At 44.0% G+C, this 21,875-nt stretch overlaps 4 protein-coding genes across 4 annotated transcripts in view; 2 read left to right on the top strand and 2 right to left on the bottom strand.

Annotated features, from left to right (window-relative positions):
- Positions 1-200: 200 nt before the first annotated feature.
- Positions 201-2,049, top strand: COX6A1 (cytochrome c oxidase subunit 6A1). The gene is made up of 3 exons (XM_077766009.1): positions 201-344; positions 495-637; positions 1,771-2,049. The coding sequence occupies exons 1-3, from the start codon at positions 242-244 to the stop codon at positions 1,852-1,854; spliced, it is 330 nt and encodes a 109-aa protein (XP_077622135.1). The 5' UTR covers positions 201-241; the 3' UTR covers positions 1,855-2,049.
- Positions 2,050-2,883: 834 nt separating this feature from the next.
- Positions 2,884-6,223, bottom strand: TRIAP1 (TP53 regulated inhibitor of apoptosis 1). The gene is made up of 2 exons (XM_077766008.1): positions 6,064-6,223; positions 2,884-4,904 (listed from the first exon to the last, which is right to left on the bottom strand). Exons 1-2 carry the CDS (start codon positions 6,208-6,210, stop codon positions 4,821-4,823), a joined length of 231 nt encoding a protein of 76 aa, XP_077622134.1. The 5' UTR covers positions 6,211-6,223; the 3' UTR covers positions 2,884-4,820.
- A 49-nt stretch (positions 6,224-6,272) lies between these two features.
- GATC (glutamyl-tRNA amidotransferase subunit C) lies at positions 6,273-15,393 on the top strand. Its single transcript, XM_077766007.1, has 4 exons — positions 6,273-6,387; positions 6,484-6,656; positions 12,008-12,111; positions 13,959-15,393. Exons 1-4 carry the CDS (start codon positions 6,307-6,309, stop codon positions 14,009-14,011), a joined length of 411 nt encoding a protein of 136 aa, XP_077622133.1. The 5' UTR covers positions 6,273-6,306; the 3' UTR covers positions 14,012-15,393.
- A 243-nt stretch (positions 15,394-15,636) lies between these two features.
- The window catches only part of SRSF9 (serine and arginine rich splicing factor 9), a 7,066-nt gene continuing 827 nt past the window's right edge, over positions 15,637-21,875 (bottom strand). Inside the window, exons 3-5 of the mRNA XM_077766044.1 lie at positions 19,567-19,727; positions 17,883-18,055; positions 15,637-16,129 (exon numbers count right to left, since the gene is read on the bottom strand). Of these exons, the coding sequence (XP_077622170.1) occupies positions 15,986-16,129; positions 17,883-18,055; positions 19,567-19,727 (478 nt within the window). The 3' untranslated portion in view covers positions 15,637-15,985. The remainder of the gene's footprint in view (positions 16,130-17,882; positions 18,056-19,566; positions 19,728-21,875) is intronic.

Here is a 21,875-nt window from a genome sequence, read left to right as displayed (position 1 = left end):
CGCTTAGCCTCGCTTAGCCCCACCCGGGTGCGGACTGTACGGAGAGAGGGGCGCGCACACGGAAGGTGCAGAGCGCATGCTCTCTTAAGATCGGTAGCGCCGAGGCTTTTGATAGTACGCAGGCTCCTCCAGGGACGGCGAGAAGGCTCCGCCCAATAGGTGCTTACTCTTGAGGTTGTGGTCCCGCCCCCCGGCCCATTCTCTACTTCCGCTTCCGGCGCTGAGGCTGTGCAGGTCGAAAATGGCGGTCGCGGCTGTGTCCCGCGTTTCGGGGCTGCTGGGTCGGTCCGGGGCACAGCTGGGGCGGTCCATGTCGAGTGGCGCCCACGGCGAGGAGGGCTCAGGTACTGGAGCTGCGGTCGGCGTGGGGGGTCTCCCGTGGGGGGGGGCGAGGCGGGGCAGGGCTGTGACCTTGGCTTGGGGCCTTGAGGGAGCTGGGTGAGAACCGGGGCGGGCGCCACACCAGGTCTGAGCGGTCGTGCCCCCTTCTGCAGCTCGCATGTGGAAGGCCCTCACCTACTTCGTAGCTCTTCCTGGCGTGGGAGTGAGCATGCTGAACGTCTTCCTGAAGTCGCATCACGGAGAGCACGAGAGACCCGAGTTCGTCGCCTACCCCCATCTCCGCATCAGGTCCAAGGTACGCCTGTGTAGGCTCTTCGACTGTCCGTTCTCCTTTTATTACAGGTGTCTGGTGCAGGGTCTTCATTCTCGAAAAACTTGTGTGCCTGGCGTGGACAACAGTTTCTCATTTAATGCTCACAAATAAAATTTTATTTTCTCCGGTTTTATGTAAGGGTAACTGAGACTTGGGGGTCACATCTGTTTCTCTTCTTCAAGGTCATACAATAAGTGCCCTGCCTTATTGTACGATCCCACCTCTGTCTTCTGTGCTGTTCTGAAACTGTTGGTTGTATGACTTGGAGGTTTGGGAATCTCCCTTAGGGAGGCAGAGCCAAAAGGTGATTCACCTTTCTAGGACCTGGGCGTCTGACAGGGTACCAGCTGCGTAACGAAGAGACTAGCGACTTCTGTTTTTATTTCTGCTTGTTATCTTCTCAACTGTTTTGTCCTTTGTTGTTGATATAGATGTAATCATTCGTTTTCCGTTGCTTGTTTTAAGCATTCTTAACAAGCGGCCCTTCTGGCACTTTAACTGTTAACATCATTTAGCTCAGGTAGGCTGGCTTTATAGAGCTTAAGCTGGATTCTTAGATTCAGAAAGAATTTTTGAGTCTGAGCCCCCCTCCCACCCTTGTACAGTAGAAGCCATATAGCAGGATTTCTCAACCTCAGAACTATTGACATTTGGGGCTGGATAGTTCTTGTTGGGGCAAGGGGCTATCCTGTGAGTCTTGGGATTTTTAACAGCATCCTTGATCTGTACCCACTAGCTGCCCTCCCCCAGTTGTCTCCATATACTGCCCAATACCCCTGGAGGAGCAAAATCATCCATGGTTGGAAACCACTGCCCTAGAGCAATGCTTTTCAAAGGGAGCATGTGAAATAATTGAGGAGGGTAGGTTGCAGTTTCCGATCCAGAGATTTGTTTTTCTGGAGTGAAGCCCAGAAGTCTGCATTTAAATAAGCATCTCCTCCTCCATATCCACGTCTTCCGTTCTGATACAGGTGATGTGATTCGTAAAACACATTTTTTTTGGTAAGAATTTGCCAGGTATTGTCTGTCGCATACCCTGTATCTTAAGCAGGTGATGGCAGTACTGTTTCTAAACTCTTTTCTGGAATTGCCTAATTGACGTCTTTACTCCACAGCCCTTTCCCTGGGGAGATGGTAATCATACTCTATTCCATAACTCTCATGTGAATCCACTTCCAACCGGCTATGAAGATGAATAAAGAGAACCTGGACCACTACCCAGTGGGGACCACAGCGCTGGTTTGGACCATGACTCTGCACACGGACCAGAAAAGCATATGGGACCTTAAACTCCCCTTCCTTACTTGTATCAGATGATGACCAGTATCCTGATCTTCCATCCATTTGCTTATGGCAGGAGATGGCTTAAATAAATAACTTACATCGGTCCATGAGCTGAGAATTGCATTCTTTGGTCGTGTTTTTCCCTCCAAAATCAGCATTGTTATTTGTTTCTGCTGTGAACATTTATGGCTGCCATTTATAGGCCTGTAGAAAGTGTTTATAGGGANGCGTCAGCAGGGGAGGGTTAGAGAGAGAGGGAGATACAGAATCTGAAACAGCCTCTAGGCTCTGAGCTGGCAGTCAGCAAAGAGCCCAATGCGGGGCCTGAACCCACGAACCGTGAGATCATGACCTGAGCTGAAGTTGGATGCTTAATCGACTAAGCCACCCAGGTGCCCCTTTTTAAATCTTTTTTTTTTTTTTTTTTTTTTTGAGAGAGAGGGCACAAGTGGGGGGAGGGGCAGAGAGAGGGAGAGACACAGAATCTGAATCAGGCTCTGGGCTCTAACCCGTCAGCAGAGCCCAACGCGGGGCTCGAACCCACAAACTGTGAGATCATGACCTGAGCTGATGTCACACATTTAACTGACTGAGCTGCCCAGGTGCCCCTGTCCTTGGTTTCTTATGCCTGGGGTGGGTAAAGTGAAGAGACCATGAGTGGAGCTAATTTAAGTATCAAGATTGGGTCCTGAGAGACTCTGGGTGGCAAAGATATTGACTGGCCAGTAGAATACCTGCAGTTTACATCTGAAAGCAGTATCTTTGATTCTCCAGAGGAAGTGCTTCCTGTGTCCTAGCTTTCTCTTGTCCCATTTCACCAGCTGAAGAATACTCAGATAATTTTCTCCAAGGAATCAAGTTCACATTCTTACTTGGGGTCACCTCTCAGTACCCTCAAGGCTGGAATGGTCAAACTTTTGGAGAAATCAAGGCAGCATGACACATTTCTGTATATACCATTGGCTTTATTTGTTTCTGGAATTAAAACCTTCCTGTAGCATTAAGAATTAAGGAGAAACAATAGTAATAGTAACAAAGTCACCCTTAAAAAGCAATTAATTCTTCTCCAAAATTTAAAATCTTTGACGTAGCCGAGATAGTTGGAGTCACTTTATGGAGTGGATAAAGCCAAAGAAGAATAAAGAACAATCAGAAAAAATTATTCCCGCAGTAGCAATTACAATAAAAGAACGTGGTTGGCTTGGAGCTGGTTTTATTCTTAAGGCTCAACCAGACAGTTTTGTAGTAAGATTCAAGAGGCTACCAGGTTTTGGTATTGCATAGTACACATAGTAAACTAGTACCACAGAGGTGAGGCATATGGGAACACAAGGCATGAAAGCCATTTACAGTCGGGAAAAAAGGATCCCTGCTATCTTTACCATTTAGTGATCTAACCACAGCCTGTGCATGTGCTTCCAAATCACTCTGGAAGTGTTGTGCCTGCGGCCAGGCTGAGGTCAGAAGATGTACTTAACTTTGGCTTGCTGTCAGGCATCCCTCAACTGGGTTCCAGTGATCTCTTCTAATCCTTGTATAATGGACTGTAACCAGTCAAAATATAAATGTAGAATGTCGTGACATGACGTTAAGGACTGGTCATGTTAAATACAAAGTAGTCATTGGTAAACTGAATAGGATAATAGAATCTTTGCCTTCTGTAAACTGTTTCATACTATTGGGTATATATATGTGAACCAAATTACTCAGTAGGTGCAATTTTGGTGATAGCCTGACATTCCAAAGTATGTAAATGCTCACCTGATCCTGGCATTTTTTTTTGTGCAGTTATATAAGCATGGTAGTTACTTGTGTAGCTTACTGTGGGAATAAACTTTAGATAATCAGTGAGGTTTCTAACTGTTATAGCACACTATTTAGCTTAGATGAATCTTCATTTTTCACCTGTAAATTATAAAAAACCCCAAAACCCTCCCTTAGTGTATATATGGGATATGTGGAGTTACAGTGTAATGGCTGTTCCATAAAGTGCCCTGGGTTCTCCAGGGGGCAAATAATGAAACTAGAGGTTACAATTTACTCCATTTTCATGATTATACACATTACAGGGCAGGGTGGGTAGACAAGGCAAATAAAGCAAACTCTTTTCCCCTTTAACCAGATGCAGCATTTTGGCAGTTTTATGATGATACAAGTTGGCTTAACTGACTCGGGTTGAAGGCTGGCAACAGCAAATCTTTGCAATTTAGGATGTTCCTCCATAGTTACTCCAAGAATCTTAATCCCTAAACTACACTATGAGCTCTGAAACGGTTTTTACTGCAACACTCTTCAAGCTTTCACATCTTAATCTGAAATCTGACATCTCTTCTTAAGGCAGGGAACTCTGTTAAAGCTATTTTCCTCTTGGCTAACCCAGTCCATCAGCAATCTTGACAGTTATTATATAAAAATAAAGCCGTGCTCCCAAGCATTGATTAAAACTTGTGCTGGGAACCCTTTTCAGAGCATTAGCTCCCTGAGAGCAAAGAGATTCTAACCGACTGCTTCCATGAATAACCCCAGTACAATGTACCTAATGTCCTTCAGAGCAACCCTGATCATCCTGACAAGTCTATCAGTGTTCACATACAAAGGATACTTAAAGCTGATCCCAGACCAAGTACTGCAACCATAATCCCAAGAAATCATTGTTTTAGCACACAAAGTTCAGCAAGATGCCAGAGTAAGTGAGAAATCATCTCAAAGCAAAGAGTGACGGTTCGTCCTCTTTTACAAGTGAGAGGAAATTAAGGAGGAAAGAAAACTCCTCCCTCTTAAACTCATCAAATCGATGGCTATTTTCACAGCCTTAACTGATGAAATCCAGAGTCCTCTGTTTCCTGATTCGAGGAGTCCATTTTCAAGGTGACTGTCAAGGTCAAGAAGAGCTTTCAGGCTTTTCTTTGCCATGGCCCATGAATTCCAGTCCTTCAATAGGTATCTCCTTCTCCTTTATTGCTTTCTGATAGGAGGAAAAATACATGATACAGGTCTATATGAAGCTTGAGGACCAAACTTTGTAAATATGATGGTATAGAAGTAAATCCGATTGGACTAATAAATACCCACCCAACCATGACTCAAGACCTGTACTTATTTTGTTTTTAATATTTTATTTCTGAGAGAGAGAGAGAAAGCGTGAGCAGGGGAGGGTAAGAGAGAGGGGGAGATACAGAATCTGAAGCAGGCTCCAGGCTCTGACCTAGCTGTCCGCATAGAGCCCGATGTGGGGCTCGAACCCATGAACTGTGAGATCATGACCTGAGCCGAAGTCGGATGCTCAACCGACTGAGCCACCCAGGCGCCCCACAAGACCTGTACTTTTTAAAACCTGAGTACCATTATGAAGAAGTTAAATGTAAGACTACAGAGAGAATGGAAGGGTGTTGTGAGGAAACGTCAAGATTCAAACATGGAATTTAAACAGTATCTCCACTCTACTGTGACAGACACAAATTAAAATCTGCATCCCAGGACTTACTGACTGTAACCTTAAGCAAGCTTCATTTTGCCATCTGTAAATAGGAAAAAGACAGCAACTTGGAATTACCCCGTGGACGTTTTAAATTAACTGCTAGTACTGTGCCCAGTGCCATGCTTACAATCTAATTCATTGACCTGGAATGAACATTTCCTAGCTGGTTGGCAGCTCAGAAATCAAAGAGGCCGATGAAGGAATCAGAACAACAAAATGAGACCTTCCATGTCTCACAGGCCAGAGACACTTAACACCGCGCTTCCTCCTCCAACGTTAATAGTGGAATAATGCACGACCGCAAAAATCAAGGAAACGATTCTGGCGAACTTGCATTAATCACTTCCTGTTTGGGGGCCTGAGTGTACCACGTACAAAATAAGAACTATGCCCACTTTGCGAGTTTAGGATGAGCGCCAAATGAACCAAAGGATGCACTGTGCTCCGTAAGATGTAAAGCACTGCAAAAAATACTTCACTTTGTCATTCAGGGACATACCAGGCGGCCTGGTAGTGATGGTGGGGAGAGAGCTCCTGCCACTGCCCTCACTGAGGCGTCTATTCGCCCTCCCCATTCCAACCCCCCGCAAGACACTACGCGTGTGGCCCGGGACGTCTTAGGCCAAGAGGCCACTTGAGGGCTCACCTGAACGCACTGCTGGTAGCGCTTGAAGAGGTCGGTGCACGGGTCCCCGGAGCCGTCCCCCTTGAGGAACTTCTCGGCAAACCAGCGGTTAAAGCACTGGTCGTACTCGCGCTTCATGTCAGTGCAGGCCTCCCCTACGCTGTTCATGGCGGCGACGACAGTGGCGGCGCGCTCTGATGTCGTCACTCTTAAGCGCGTCCCTCGACTTTACGCGAGGACGCGTTACGGCGGCCGAGGAGAGAAATGTGGGCGCGGGCGGTGTGGCTGGGCCGTGGGTCCTGGATGGGCTGGCGCCGGGGCTTCACCTCCAGGGCGGATCCTCAGGTAAAGGCCGGGGATGTCTGGGCGGGTGGTGAAGCTGGTCAGGAGACGGAGCGGGTCCCCCCCACCTGACCCCCACCCCCCGCCTCATCCGCCCAGGGTAACAGCCGTGTCACCGCCAAGGTGATCGAGCACCTGGAGCGTCTAGCGCTTGTGGACTTCGGCAGCCAAGAGGCCGTGGCACGACTGGAGAAAGCCATCGCCTTTGCCGACCGGCTCCACGCGGTGGACACGGACGGGGTGGAGCCCATGGAATCAGTACTGGAGGACAGGTAGACACTCGAGGCCGCGTACCCCGAGCCCTTGTCTGTTGCGCCTTCGCAGCCATTTGAGGTGGCGGTTATTAGTGTGTCCTTTCACGGAAGGGAAAAGGGCTTAAGCCAATTGCAAGAACTTGCCCACGGTCCCCCCGCGGGGTAAGCGGTTTCATTTCTTTCCCTTGTTCGTTCTGGATCCTCTCACTCTCGGTTTAAATCCTCCAGGCCTCCCAGTGTAACAAGAACAATGTTCGAAATGGTAACCACCTCAAGGCCCTACCTCAGAGTCCCTGCCTACCCCTCGGACATACTGCTCTACAGCAGCTATATTAGCTGCCTTACTCTTTCTCCAGCATTCCAGATCCGTTCCTTGTGTAGGATCTTTGTGTTTGCTATTCTTTTTTTTTGGATAACCTGTCTCCTTGACATCTGCCTTCTGTAAGTCCTCTCCTTCTCCAAATGTCCTCTCCCTTTCCAGATCACTGACTCCTTATCTTGTTGGATTTTCTTCTATTTCTTGATTATCTCATTTTTGTTGACTTGTCCCTTGTTAATAGAATGTGAGCTCATGTTTGATTTGCTTACTTACTGGATCTTTGTCTCAAAATATGCCCTGCACATATTTTCTGACCTAGTGACCCCTATGGAAATATCTGTAAAAGTGCATCAAGGTGTATGCAGGAGTATTCAGGGTATCCAAATCTGTTTACAATACAAAACAAAAACAATAACAACAACAAAAAAGCCAAGAAGGGGCACCTGGCTGGCTCAGTCGGCATATGATCCTTGATCTCTGAGGTCATCAGTTGCAGCCCCAAGAAGTTTAGAAAATACTTTTTTTAAAAAAAATTTAGGGGTTCCTGGGTTGCTCAGTTGTTTGGGTATCCGACTTTAGCTCAGGTCATGATCTTGTGGTTCATGAGTTGGAGCCCCACATTGGGCTCTCTGCTGTCAGCACAGAGCCCACTTCAGATCCTCTATCTCCCCCTCTCTCTGCCCCTCCCCTGCGCACATGCTCTCAAAAACTTCTTCACATCCTTTCTCTATCTTGTAATCTGATGATCAGATCTACAGAACTCAAACAATTTGCCCAAAATTACATAGCATTTCAAAATAGCAATCTGATGTCATTCTCTTACCCAAGATTTCAGGTGGCTCTCTGGTGTTCTTTAGGTTAAAGTCAAAAGCTTCATCAGAGCCTGCAACACATCATTTAACCTAGCCCCTGCCCACCTCCAAGACAGGGCTGTCACCTTCAGTTCCTTTAGCTCTCCATTCTTTTTCCTTCTTGGGACTCTGGGCCTTTGCCTTTATCCTTACCTCATCCCTCCCATGACTCTCTTTTGCTGAATTTCCTTTCTTCTTCAGATTTCAACTGCCTCTTCAGGGAGATTTTCATTCTTCTCTGTCAGGTCAGGTTCCCTTTCAGGACCTGTCTTTCATGATATTCAATAGAGCTATAATTTTACATGTGTTCATACATATTTAAGTCATATTTACTTATTTTAATTAATCTCTACACCCAACATAGGGCTTGAACTCACAACCCTGAGATCAAGAGTCCTTGTACTCTACCAACTGAGCCAGCCAGGAACCCCCTATTTGTAATATTTGACTCTCTGCCCCTCTCCTACTGCTGATCCATGTTCCAGGGAGCAGATTTATTGTTGCTCATCTTGTTCTCAGTATCTAGCACCGAGCAGTCAGTAAATGTGGAATATTCTTTATTAATAATATCTTTAGAAAAGGAACAAATAGAAGAACAAAGAGGAGTCAGAATTTCCCTGATCATCTAGAGGGGAACTGTAAAGAAATGCAGCTATTAGTCAGGGAAGAACTTATGGAAAAGGGATTTGGATCTGGTAGCTGGAATAGTGACTTGGTATTCAGTGATGGGCAGTCTTGCCATAAACTAGATGTAGACTTTATAGGACTTTCATGTTTTTGAACATACTGCCTCACTGATGTTTGAAATGGAACCCAGTTAAGACCAGCGTTAAACCATTTTAGGCCACACTAGCTGTAAAAGCACTGACTGGTTTAGAAATCTCATGGCATATTAATACCTTTCTCTTATCATTGGGTTTGGGCTAAAAGGCATTAGCACACTTACATGCCAGGTGCTAAGATTTCATAGTTTATCTCAGTTGTCACATATAAACCTGGAGAGTAAATACTAGTATATGCTTATAGATGAAGAAAGCTTATGTAATATGCCCCCAAAGTTTCACAGGTGTAGGAAGAGAATTCGGGACTTACTTGGAACTCAGAGCCTCAACTATCAAATACTGTTGTAGGTATGCCATCTAAAGTCAACCTCTAGAACCTTTATTCTCTCTCATCTCAACTCAGAATGGACTCAGATGATGACAGCTCCGACTGCAGCCATATACTTCAGTGCTTAGGCTGTCCCTCATAATCGTATTTGAACTGAAAATTCTTAGCCATGTTGATGAACTTTCATTCCAGTGTGCCTCAAACTAGAAATTGATTGGGAGGGAGGAAAAAGGCTTATCGATGGAAATAGAGTGATGTCCAGAGAAACGATTCCTGGCAGCCCAAAACCAGCAGCAGAACTCTCATTAGGTCAGTACAAGGGCCGACAGAGGCACTTCTTCCTCAGTGCTGCCATAGTGCTTTCCATTAAACTGCTTTTTAGTAGCATCTCCCAGTTACTGGTTAAAGTGCCATGTCTATGAGCTTTACTTATTTTTTAATTTTTTTTAATGTTTTATTTCTTTCTAGCAGAGAGAGAGAGACAGCGTGAGCAGGGGAGGGTCAGAGAGAGAGGGAGTCACAGACTGAAACAGGCTCCAGGCTCTGAGCTGGCAGTCAGCACAGAGCCCGACGCGGGGCTCTAACCCATGAACCGTGAGACCATGACCCAAGTGAAAGTCGGATGCTTAACCAACTAAGCCACCCAGGCGCCCCATTATTTTTTAATTTTTTAAAAATGTTATTTCTGAGAGAGAGACAGCGTGAGCAGGGGAGGGTCAGAGAGAGGGAGACACAGAATCTGAAACAGGCTCCAGACTCTGAGCTGGCTGTCAGCACAGAGCCCGATGCGGGGCTCGAACCCACGAACTGTGAGATCATGACCTGAGCCGAAGTCGGATGCTTAACCGACTGAGCCACCCAGGCGCCCCTACCATGTCTATGAGCTTTAGAGGGCAAGGATTTCTAGTTCATAGACTTTCTCAATCAGGATTTTTCATCTGAACCAGAATGCATAAAGATTCAAGTGACTTTTTTCAGTGCTTCCAAGAAGTACATAATTAATATTAGCCCAGAGGCATAGTTGACTTATTATCAAATTGGGTGTCCTATAGCATTTGGGCTTAATCCTCTTGTCAAACCCTGAGCGATGAGGTGAGGTAGACATTAAGTCAATCAGTAATTGAGAGGCATCTAAAAATTTTATCGGGTCTTTATATGGACTTTATTTGGACTTCTGTATGTGATTCTGAGGTCAAGAAGTTAGGTGACTTTCAAGTAAACTACTGATGTGCCACCCTCACAGAGACCCTGGGTTCAGTACTCTATGATTATGACAGCAGGAAGGTGTGGGTTTCTTCTGGGAACAACTCCATCATAAACAGTATTTAGATAAAAATGTGTGGTATTTGAAAGAGTGATTTTTTTCCTGGAAACATCCCTTACATAGGAAACCGGATTACCAAATCAGTGAATAAATCCATTACTATTACATCTACTGTGGGGAAGCAGTAGCTTTTCACCACCACCTATTGGTGATAGCAGAGTCTTACTTCATCAAACTCTTCAAGTGCCCTGGGACACTTCGCAGTCTCCAGTCTATAGAGACTGGGCACATAATGCGTGATTACAGCAGGTTAAGTGCATAGGTGTACTCTGAGTGGTGGGACTGAGGTGTGCCTGGGTGCACTCTTTCTGAAAGGAGCAGGTGGTATTTGGCACCCATCTCTTACTGCAGTGAGAATGCAGGCCCAGCCGTTATCAGATCTTCAATATTTAATCTTCCCAGCAATTCTGTGAAGCATTCATTCCACAAATAAGGAAACAGGTATATGGAAAGGATAGGTAACTTGCAAATGTGCCATGTGTGACACTAAGATCTGAATTCAGCTGTGACTCAGGAACCCAAGCTCTTAGTCATTTTGTTATACCACTCAACAGAAATATAAACTCCAGAAGGTCCAGTGGTTACCTTTATAGTAATTTTTATTTTGTTCTCCAAGTCTTCTTAAGCCCCTGTATTTTAAAAAAAAAAAAAAAAAAAATCCAAGTGCAACCTTCATTTTCCTGGCAAGAAAGTTTAGGTCTGGAAAGATCATGCTTTTTCAAGGCCACACAGTTAAGACAGTGCCAGATCCTGGAACAGACTCCAGCCCTCTACAGTCCATATCATGTTTATTGTGTCTAGCCCTAGGGTGGGTGCCACAAAAGAAACAGAACTAGTCCTTTCCTAAAAGAGCCTTATTATGACAGCTTAGCCCTCTGCAGCCTTTGCCTAGATGTCCATGTAAACGTCCTTGCCCTTTTGTCCTGTTAGGTTTAGCACTCAGTCCAGGTCTGGCTCAAAACATAACGAGCTTGACTGCTCCCCTACCAGTGACTGACAGTCTGCTTATTTTTCAGCTCAAGTATATGGAAGTAGACTCAGACATCTTGCCACGCACTTGTAAACCTTCAAACAGCAGTGAAGCCCCACAGATATGTTCAACTCCAGTTCTGTTTCACTAGCTTGCCATCTGGATACTTTAATGCGGCCACAGGCCCAGAGAACAGTGGGAGATTCTTGACTATGCAAGGGCAGATACTTTCATATTCATAAAGGTGGCTACAGGGAAAAAACTCTGTCATCTTAGGGGTACAAGGGGCACAGAACTGTGCTCAGACTCCAGTCCTGTCACTTAGGAGCTAATATCCTTAAGTCACTTATAACCACTCTTGATCAAGTTTCTTCACCTGCCTCAAAGCCCACTTATCCCACCAATCCAGTGGTTTCTTCCCCACCCTTTAGCAGTGACATCACCTATTCTGAATACCTGTTCCTCACACAGATGCCCCTTTCTATTCCCTTGGCAAGCTTCGCCTGTTAGACTTAACACATTTTATTGTAAATGCCTTACCGGTCTCCACCAAAAGCAGTTTACCCATAGTTGAACATACCAGTTCTGAGGAATAATTATCACTTACCTGAGTGGCTGAGAGAATCTATAAACTGGCGATTATTATTTGGTCTACTGTTGACAAGAAGTCCTCGATCTTTGAGCAGTAACCATAACTAAGAATATGCTGCTATTTTTTCCCATCCTTGACCCTCTCCACCCATGCCTTAGAAACCTGTTCTCTGAGAAGGTAACCTTGAGCTTCTGGTTTTGTAGATGTCTATACTTGAGATCTGACAATGTGGTAGAAGGCAACTGTGTTGAAGAACTACTACAAAATGCCCATCGAGTTGTGGAGGAGTATTTTGTGGCCCCCCCAGGTAGGTGTTGCCCAAAGTGGTTTAACTGATTGTCCCTCAGTGAACTAAGAACACAGTAGGAGCTATGAGGCCCAAATCTGCTATATGAAAGTATTCTGAAAAGTAAAGTGGGAACTAGGTACAAACTTCAGTGTACAGCAGAATGACTATATTTTACAATACTGTACTCTATATTTGAAAGTTGATAAGAAAGTAGATCTTAAAAGTTCTCATCATAAGAAAAAAATTATAACTGTGAGATGATGGATATTAACTAATCTTGTAATCATTCTGTAATATATACATATATTAAATCATTGTGTTGTACACCTTAACCTTATACAGTGTTGTATGTCAATTATATCTCAATAAAATTGGACCTAATGAAAAAAAAACATATTTATTAATAGTGGGGGAAAAAGTATAAAGCAAATACAGGTGGTGGGACTAAGATGGCAGTAGAGCCCAGGGGTCATATTTCCTTCTAGGGACCAGTCTGTAATAGGAATGAACAAAAAGGGCCTGTGGTGGGGAGGGGTGTATCCAGTGGCACATCTGGAGCTCAAACTCTGCCTAAAGAGGCAACTGGCATTCACTGCTCCTCATTCAGGGCCCAGCAGTAATGTGAGCCTATTTTCCCAGAGAACCCAGACATCTGGCATTTTTGTGTGTCAGGGTTCTTTCCAAATTTTAAGCATGGGAACTAATTCAAAGATTAAAAAAAAAGACACCACGTAAACAAAACATACCTGCACGCCAGATGCATCCTGGGAGCCATCAGTTTGCAACCCTGAAGTTGAGATTTGCATCTTTAATATTTACTGTGACTATTTTAAATGAAAACTTAAAAATAACTCTGGGCCAATAATAAAAGCCAGAATCCTGGGTGGGTTGAACGTTTTATCTCCTCTACAGATGGGTGGGTCTTCAGAATGCAGAACTGCTGCACCCTTCCGGACATGTGGGGATATGAGCTTGAGCACTCAGGTAGCTGGTTTTCCAAGTGCAAGCTTCACATTCAGATCACCTCAGAGGAGAACCATTCTAAGTAGNGGAATTACCTCTTTGATCAAGACCAGTCAGTTAAAGGAAAGCTCTGGTTGAAGCAAGTATGGGAAAGCAAGCTTAAAAAATTGTGGGCTTGGGATGCCTGGCTGGCTCAGTTGGTAGAGCATGTGATTTTTTTTTTTTTTTTGAGAGGGAGAGAATCTTAAGCAGGTTCCACACCCAGTGCAGAGCCCAACACTGGGCTTGATCTCACAACCATGAGATCATGACCTAAGCCAAAATCAAGAGGTGGACACTCAACCGACCCAGCCACCCAGGCACCCTGAGCACATGTGACTCTTGATCTCAGGGTCTTGAGTTCAAGCCCCTCATCCAGCATGGAGCCTGCTTAAAATAAAAATTAAAAAAGAAAAGAAAAGAAAAAAAGTGTGGGCTCAACTCTTAATTAGGCTTCTGATTCACTAAACTACCTCAGATTAACTGTGGAGAGAAAAGATTTTATAATCTCTCTCAGAGCCTGAGAGTTGTCACTATTTTAGCAGACCTTTCTTTCTCAAATAGAACTTTGTGTCAGACTTTGCTTTTTGGGACAAAGTGAATTCACAATCATTAATGTCCTTCCTTCCACTCCTATATGCACATAACTGGCTAACCTATCTCTGCTCCTTATTGAAAAGTATGCATTTATTAGGCTTCACTTGTAACTGTTATTCTTTCAGACCCTCAGAAAACAGGGTAGTAGCTACACCTATTTGCATTGCTTATTTTTCATGACAAACCAAGTGAGAAGTTAGCTCGTTTGAGCCAGTTGGGAAACAGGCTCAGCTATAACATCCTTTTTTGTTACTGTTTTCAAACAGGTAATATCTCTTTGTCAAAGCAGGATGAACAAGAGCCCTTTTCCCACAACTGACTAGCTATTCGCAGAAGCCCAAAGATAGTATTTTGTTACTATGAACACTGATGTTTCCACTTTCTTCGGTCACCTGAAAAAAACTGATGGTTAAGTATTTTTCAGTAACTAACTCTCTGAAGACAGAATTGGGAAATATCTAGCCAAAACAAGGCAATCGGTTCCTGCTGCAACTGGAAGTAAAAGGTATTGTCACTTTCTGAGGAAATGGATCAAGTATTTATTCACAGACTGTTCAGTATGTAAGATGCTATCCTCCTAATTTATCTCCTCCCCAAAAGACTGTCTACCAAACTGTATGTAAATGAATTTTTCTATTTACGTAACTATTAGTGCATCTGATCACTATGTGACATCCTGTGTTGTACTTTTCAGTTGCTATTTCTGTCCATCTGAGAAACCTTGTATCTTTACCAAACAAACTCGAATTTGTTCCTGGGTACCCACTTTGTCGGAGCAGAATAACTTTCTCCTAAGATCTGAAGAGTGTTTAAAGCAGACTCTACAGCTTGGGAACTCCTAACCTACAATCATCCACCATCCCACAAAGTGATTACATGCAAAAGGGATACTTGCCACAGCTATAGTTTTTATGAAAAGAACTTACGATAAAAACAGCCCTGGAACAGCTAACAGTACTAGATTGAACACTAAAAATTTGCTAAGAGGGTAGATCTTATATTAAATGTTCTCACCACAAATAAATCTTAAAGGAGTAGGGAGGAAACTTTGGGACATGATGGTTATGGTTATAGCCTTGATGGTGGTGATGGGTATATACTTACATTAAATAAGTACAGCTTTTTACATGTCAATCATACTTCAATAAAGTGGCTTTTTAACAGAAAGTCCCAGGTCTGGAACAAAGTAGCCTCCCCAATCCCCATCCCCACCATGATCACTGAATTGAGTAGAATCCAAGATAGTGGAGTTTTTTGCTTTGTTTTCTGTTTTAAGAAAGCTCAGATACCAAAGATAAGTAAAACAGATTTAGGGGTAAAGGTGATAGAACCAAAAATTAAAGAGATTTTTTTCCCCCTCCAAACTGACAGAGATGGTTTTAAGAATTTTCCAATGATCTTTATGCTGCTTCCAGCTTTAAAAAGGCTGTTTTATTCTTCTCATTCCTTTGCCCTATCTTAAATGCTCCTTTTTTCTTTAAAGCAGCTTCATTTATGGGTGCCTGAGTAGCTCAATCAGTTAAGCATCCAACTCTTGGTTTCAGCTCAGGTCATGATCTCAGTTTTCATGGGTTCAAGCATGCATTGGGCTCTGCCCTGCTTACTTGGGATTCTCTCTCTCTTCCTCTCCCAGTCACACTGTGTCTGTCTCTTTCAAACTAAATGAACTTAAAAAAAAAAAATTTTTTTTTTTTTTTTTTTTTAAGTAAAGCAGTTTCATTTATAAGCTTGGCCTTAAACTATAAGCCTGAACCAACCCTTGGGACTGAAATTTTCAAAACCACCATCATAGCAACTATCTTTGTCCCCAAATAAAGTTATCCACTCCTGCTCCTTACCAACTGGGCACAGCTGTCTCTACAGCTCAATGACTTTTTTTTTTTTCTTAAATCAGTGTGCCTATTTAGTGAAAGCTATTAACTTAATCAAGGACAACCACACATGTCAATTACTAAACGTTTAAAATATATTTCTAAACAGAATGGGCCGACTCAGTCACAGTAACTGCTGATCTCCATAGTAGAGCAACCCACAAAGACACAGCACTGATTTTTTTTTCCCATAATCAGGGGTGAAAAATATACAACTTATTTCTGAACCAAAACCACAATTTCTGCAGTTTAAAATGTTTCACTGCCAATATGGCCCTGGTAGAAATTATGTATTTTATTCCTTAAAAAAAAAAATTAAAAAAATTTCCTAAGACACTAAATCATCAATCTGGAATGTAGACTCTGAGCACAAAGCAGCTCAGTTCACCTAAAAAATAAAGAAAAATTTCCCATCACCTGTCTCAGTAGGGCCTGAAAGGAGAGAAGTAGTGTGGGGAACCCCTGCTTTGGTATGGAGAGTCACGGCCCCTTGACCCAGACCGAGACCGTGAGTAGCCATAGCTGGTGCTTCTCTCTGGATAAACTCGGATGTAGGAAGTTTCACCCTGAAATTCAAACAAAAAGAGAGAAGCAAAATGTTAAGACTCAGAAAAATACAGCACACTAAAACTTAACATGGCTGCCTGACAATAACAGTTAAGTACCTAGCACTTGCTGTTTGTCGGACATGATGTCATCTCATTAAATCCTCACAATAATGCTATCACGTAGGTATGTTCAACAATGCATTTCAACCATGAGGAAAACAATGTTATAATCTATTCCAAGGTGACAACTACACGTCATAAATGAGCTACTATGATTAACATATCTGAATTACTACCACTGACTCCTGAATCTAAGAACTGGAAAGGGTCTTAGAGGCCATAAAGTTCAATCCCCTGCCACCTCATCTATGCATCTGAGGATGGGTACCTATAGGAGAAGCTAACCAGTATTCAACACCTCTCAGGTGTCCGGACCTGGGTTAGATACTCATAATTTAGATACTCATAAGTTAGCTTCCTGGCAAGTCTTATGAGACGGTACTATTATTGTCCTGTTTTGCATATCGAGGAACCAAAGTTCAGAGAATAATTCTGCTGAGAAATAAATGAGTGACAGAGGAATCACGCCTACAGTGGCCTGTCTTTAGGTCCTTTGCCCTCAGCCAACACTCTCACAGGATCTAAAGATGCTAAGATGAATGGAGTCAGATGTGGAATTCCCTAGGTGAAGTTAGTAATTGGATTTATCCTTACTGAGACTCTGCTTTGCAGTGTAACTAAGGACCAGATGTTGTTTTGTTTTTGCTCCAAATTCAGGCTGAGTAAAAGCAATGTTAAGCTGTGTACTTCCCAAGCCATAAAATTAGGAAACTGTATGAATCCTTAGAAAAAGAAATGGACCCTTGGGGCACCTGGGTGACTCAGTCGGTTGAGTGGCCAACTCTTGATTTCAGCTCAGGTCATGATCCCAGGGTGGTGGGCTCAAGCCCCAAGTCCATGCTCAGTGTGGAACCTGCTTTTAAGATTCTCTCTTTCTCTCACTCTGCCCCTCTCCCCTACTTGTGCTCACTTGCTCTCTCTAAAAAAAAAAAGAGAGAAAGAAAGGAAACCAGGAAGGAAGGAAAATGAAATGGACCTAGAAATTCATGTCCCCAGACATCGAAATCCTATAGTAAGTCAGGACAATTATTACCAGAGGAAAAAAAAAAAGTCCAGTTGGTCTGCTGTTTGGTCTCAGTCGTATCAAAAGGACAGTCAACATGTGAATCAGATAGAAAGATCCAAAGTAGCAGCTGCCTTCTTGAAAGGAAAGACATCAAAAACTAAGTCTGGAGAGTAAGGTCATTATAAGAAAATGCCAAGGTGGCTAAGGTGTCAAAGAGGATCCTACACTACTTTGGGAAAGGAAAAATGAATTATACAACTTGGCCCAATAGCAATACCTAGAAAAGCTGAGATGATGAGGCTGGCTTGCAGAGCCCAGACTAGACCCAGAGGAGGGACAACCATAATGATTAGGTTCACAGAGGTACACTGCAGATTAAACCAGTTGTGAAAGGGATGGTATCACAGAATAGCTCACCACATTATGACAGACTGCACCAGTATTCTCTCTGGGTTAAAAATACTATGACTGCACACTTCTCTTGTTATGACCCTGCAGGGCTTAGGCATGATAAATTCCTTGACTCTGTCCACTTTAATGGTACTGTGAGATCATTAAATGGCAAATGCACGGCCTGTTGCTACTGCTAGATCAGCTTCAGGTGGAGTGGCCGAGGCGCAAGCTCAACAGAAGGGGAGAACCCACCTCATGAGAGCGGAATTTGGTGTCATCCAGTTTACGCAGGGCGTATTCCATGTCTTCTTTTCGGAGATATTCCACCATCCCCATTCCATCCTTCTGCACATCCGCATAACAGACGTCCCCCGCTTCTCGCATGTGATCCTTCAGATCCTGCCAGCTGCCTGATGGAGGAAGTCCTAGGCATGGACATAAAGAGGCCATATCCTTCAGCCACGTTAACTGACCCGTTAAGAGCCAGCAATACCTAGGGTCCCTTTTTTCCATCAATTACGCACTACTTTTAAATCCTGAGGATCCCCAAGTCCTGAACCATAGGGACATAAACCCAGAAAAGCGCCCTAAACTATGTGTAGTAAACCATTGTAAGAAGCTGGTCCTAGGCTAATTTTCCAAAGACCAAGCCTTTCCAACAGAGCAAGAAGCCTGCCCCATTATAGGTTTGGTATCTCTGAGATTCACAGCCTTTCTCTATCCTTCGTATTTAATATCAAACTCCCAAGACTTTGAGTTCTAATTTTTTTTCCATTATGAAATCATAAAATCAGTACCAACTATTTCTTGCTTACTGGGTTCTAAGAACATGGGAATTTTAAAACCATCCAATGAAGTAACCAAGGCATAGCTGAAGGTAACAACACAACCAAAACCTGAGGTTTGTTTTCTTGTAGGAGTGAATGACTGACAAACTAAACAAAGTACCTTAAAAGATCACCAACATTCTTCAATACAGTGGGGAAAAAGGTAAGACTCAGACGCTAAAACTAGTCGGGAATTATACAACCCTACCTGATGTCATGAAAGGGAAATGTGCTCCTGCTCTCAAAGGCTGTGTTTACCGCTCACAGCTCAGGACTGCAGCCATTTCCTAATAGTTTTCTAAGCAGGATTTCAGAGCAGCATGGAGAGAAAAAAAGATATGTATGACATCCTAAAGGAGGGAATAGAGTTCTGGGGTTACAAAATTACAAAGGGACACAAGATAGGCAGATACTGAGAGGATCACTGTTAAGCACCATGGGAGTCTGCTGGACAGTGTGAAATTCATATCTAAAAAAGTGCCAGGTTCTTCAATACATTTCACTCCACCATGGTCCTAAAATGCCCCTGTAATGTGCAGAAGCCCCCAGGTCTTCACCACTGTATTACTATTTTGAAAAGAGGCATAAACCTCTGAGCTTGGCATTTCATCACTTGTCAACACTAGACATTTCATTCTGTATCATTCTATAATCTGCAATACAATCCCTAAAACTTCAAGTTGTTCTGTTTTCTTTTTTATATAATTCCAAAGCCACCACCAAAATCTGGCCTTTTTCATGATCCAAGGCTGAGCAGTTATTCAAATCTGGCTCCTGGAATGTCTAGCAAGGCTGAAACCTAGTACATTCCAAAAGAAAACATCTACAGAATTCTAGCTCATGGGGTTTTGCCATGTTCTCTCTCAACAATAGAAAACTCCTTTATAAAAAGCAAATTTATGTTCTACCAAGGCTTCACTACCTTGCAGTTTCATTTGCAAGATACCTGCCTCAATGGCAAGACCACAGGGCTTCAGACTGTGCACAGTTTACTGAAAAGAAAGCCCATGTTTCATGCACTGAAGAGTAACAGCTAACATTTCTTGGAAGCCAGACTGTGTGCTAAGTATTTTACATGCATCACCTCATTCAGTTCGAAAAGAACATACCTGAAACAAGAACTCGGAAATCAGATCTTCTTGTAGGAGGCCCATTCCTCCCACCGCGGGGCCACCCACCCCGACTGCCATAAGTCCTGGGGAACTCCACACGAAGCCGACACTGGCCATAATCATAACCATTCCTTCCATAAATTGCATCCTCAGCATCTCTGCAAAGAAAAGTTTGTGGAGTTAGTGCTGCCTAGGAGGCTGACTGACTTCCCAGTGAGGGGCATGAATAACAAGTATAAAAGGGAAACCTAGAGTTGAGAAAAACAGTCTTGATGCACTACTGCTTTGAAGACACTTAATGATATTAGATTTAAACTTTATGGCTATCACACGGTTTTCTAGACATGAAATCATAATGAAACAGTAAACAGATTACTTGTAAGAGGATTAATTCAGAAAAAAATTGTTGACAGATAACTGATTTCACCAGTATATCTCTCCCAACCCTGTGAGCAGTTTCTTAAAATGCCCACCACACACTAATCCTTTAATAATCAACAAGGACTGGTACCATCCAATCTAGAGAAAGGAAAATCATTTAAAAATAAATCAGGCTCTGGGGAGGAGCCTGGGTGGCTCAGTCAGGAAAGCATCTGATTCTTGATTTCAGCTCCGGTCATGATTTCAGTTGTGGGATTGAGGCCTACGTCCAGCTCTGCTCTGCGATGAGCATGGAGCCTGCTTGAGATTCTCTCTGCCCCTCTACCCAGCTCGGACTCTGTCCCTCTCAAAATAAGTTCATAAACTTAAAAAATCAGGCTCAAGTTAGTGTTCTGTGAGGAATATGGAACTCTCTCATGTGTACCTTTTCAGCATGGTTTGGAAAGCTAAGTTGTAAAGACCACTCTCTGGGTACAGTTTTGCCAGAGAGGTAAATATTCAATGAAGTCACTTTCAGTCTTCCCTAGGGCTCTAGTAGAACCACGTCGGTTCTCCAGCACTGGACTGGAGAAAGAATGGCCTCAATGCTTGGATGGACAAGCAGAGCCGAAGGCATCATTCAGTTGTCACAGGCACAGAATTGCTTACCACGATTCCAGTCGCAGGGTTAAAAGCAAGGAGGACCAAGACCAGTGCAAACCTGACTATATTTGTAACGAAGTGAAGGAGGGGCAGAATGGCCAGGGTGAAGAGCAGATTTCAGTACAGAGTGACCAGTTCCAATCACTGCTCTACTTGCTAGTAGCCATCTTTGGGTAAGTGCTTTTATCAAGTTTTCACAGTTTTCAGGTCTCTTAAATGGGAACAACATGCCTCCCCCACAAAGTTAGTCTTCGGATTAAAGAACACACTATGTGTGCAGTGCTTTGCTAGAATCTTGGCATCTAGTGATATCAAAAGATAGCTTTTCTATTATGAAAGAAAGGAGGGAAGGATAACAATGCAGCACATATACAGGAAGTTTGTGTTCTGAAGGGCAGCACAGGGGAGTTCAAATCCTACCTTGATCCCTTACTAGCATTCTTTCTTATCAGCAACTCTAAATCCTCAGCTTCTTCACTCACAGAATATGGCTAATACTACCTCTTTTATAGGTGGTTGAAAATGCTAAAGTGCTACTTGACACATAGTGACTTCAAAAAACACACCGGAGGTGTGTTAACAGAGGTGCAAACCTTCTCCAATTTCTGTGAAAATGCCCAGTTCCGTTTTTGAGGCAAATGGCAAGACAATAAGAATGAGCTCTGTGGGACTCATCAAAGCCTCCGGGTGCTTCCTAGCTCCCGGTCCACAGATGCCCTCCTGGCCCCATACCCCTCCACCAGGTAGGCAAGGGCCCCTAAAGACAGTCCTCACAGCAAAGCCCGCCGGGCGCAGACTGGGTACAGCACCCCCTGGGTCAATGCTGCCGAACACCGGGCTCTCGTTTACCCCAGGCGGAGTGGCCAGTCCAATGCGGTGGCTCCTGGGAAGCACCAACCGCAGTTTTGAAAGTTCCCAGGCCTTTTCCGGCCATCAGGCCGACAAAGTTTGCAAAATCACAAAGACCCCTCTGAGCCAGTTTAGGGATCAAATGCTTGGGGCCCTAAGCATCTAGCGGTGCCTCCCTCCGAGGAGTGGAGTGAAATCAAGAGACCCCACCCCCACCCCGATCATTCTATAAGTTTTTCCAACCCCCTTGTGCTTTTAGAAGGACGAGGCCGGGACCCTGCGGGGAGGAGCGCGCGCGGATGGCGATCTGTTCCATCACAGAGACCCCCTTTCAGCCCCCGAAGGCAACCCCGTCCCCGCAGTCTGTTCCCCGCTAACGGCGAGTTCTGGCTGGGGGGAGGGGTGGGCAGGGAGGGCGGCCGGCCCCTTCCCCT

This window comes from Crocuta crocuta, unplaced genomic scaffold, assembly GCF_008692635.1.
Source record: "Crocuta crocuta isolate KB4526 unplaced genomic scaffold, BGI_CrCroc_1.0 scaffold339, whole genome shotgun sequence".
Taxonomy (NCBI): Eukaryota; Metazoa; Chordata; class Mammalia; order Carnivora; family Hyaenidae; genus Crocuta; species Crocuta crocuta.
Note: the sequence above shows the minus strand (reverse complement) of the source record. Positions and strands in the feature narration are given on the sequence as shown.

Excerpts from the sequence above, each read along its gene's own strand:
- COX6A1 (XM_077766009.1), top strand. The coding sequence starts at position 242 with ATGGCGGTCGCGGCTGTGTCCCGCGTTTCGGGGCTGCTGGGTCGGTCC. Across the intron at positions 345-494 it reads CCACGGCGAGGAGGGCTCAG|CTCGCATGTGGAAGGCCCTC; the intron begins GTACTGGAGCTG and ends CCCCTTCTGCAG. Across the intron at positions 638-1,770 it reads ATCTCCGCATCAGGTCCAAG|CCCTTTCCCTGGGGAGATGG; the intron begins GTACGCCTGTGT and ends TTTACTCCACAG.
- TRIAP1 (XM_077766008.1), bottom strand. The coding sequence starts at position 6,210 with ATGAACAGCGTAGGGGAGGCCTGCACTGACATGAAGCGCGAGTACGAC. Across the intron at positions 4,905-6,063 it reads GCTACCAGCAGTGCGTTCAG|AAAGCAATAAAGGAGAAGGA; the intron begins GTGAGCCCTCAA and ends TCCTCCTATCAG.
- GATC (XM_077766007.1), top strand. The coding sequence starts at position 6,307 with ATGTGGGCGCGGGCGGTGTGGCTGGGCCGTGGGTCCTGGATGGGCTGG. Across the intron at positions 6,388-6,483 it reads CCTCCAGGGCGGATCCTCAG|GGTAACAGCCGTGTCACCGC; the intron begins GTAAAGGCCGGG and ends TCATCCGCCCAG. Across the intron at positions 6,657-12,007 it reads GAATCAGTACTGGAGGACAG|ATGTCTATACTTGAGATCTG; the intron begins GTAGACACTCGA and ends CTGGTTTTGTAG.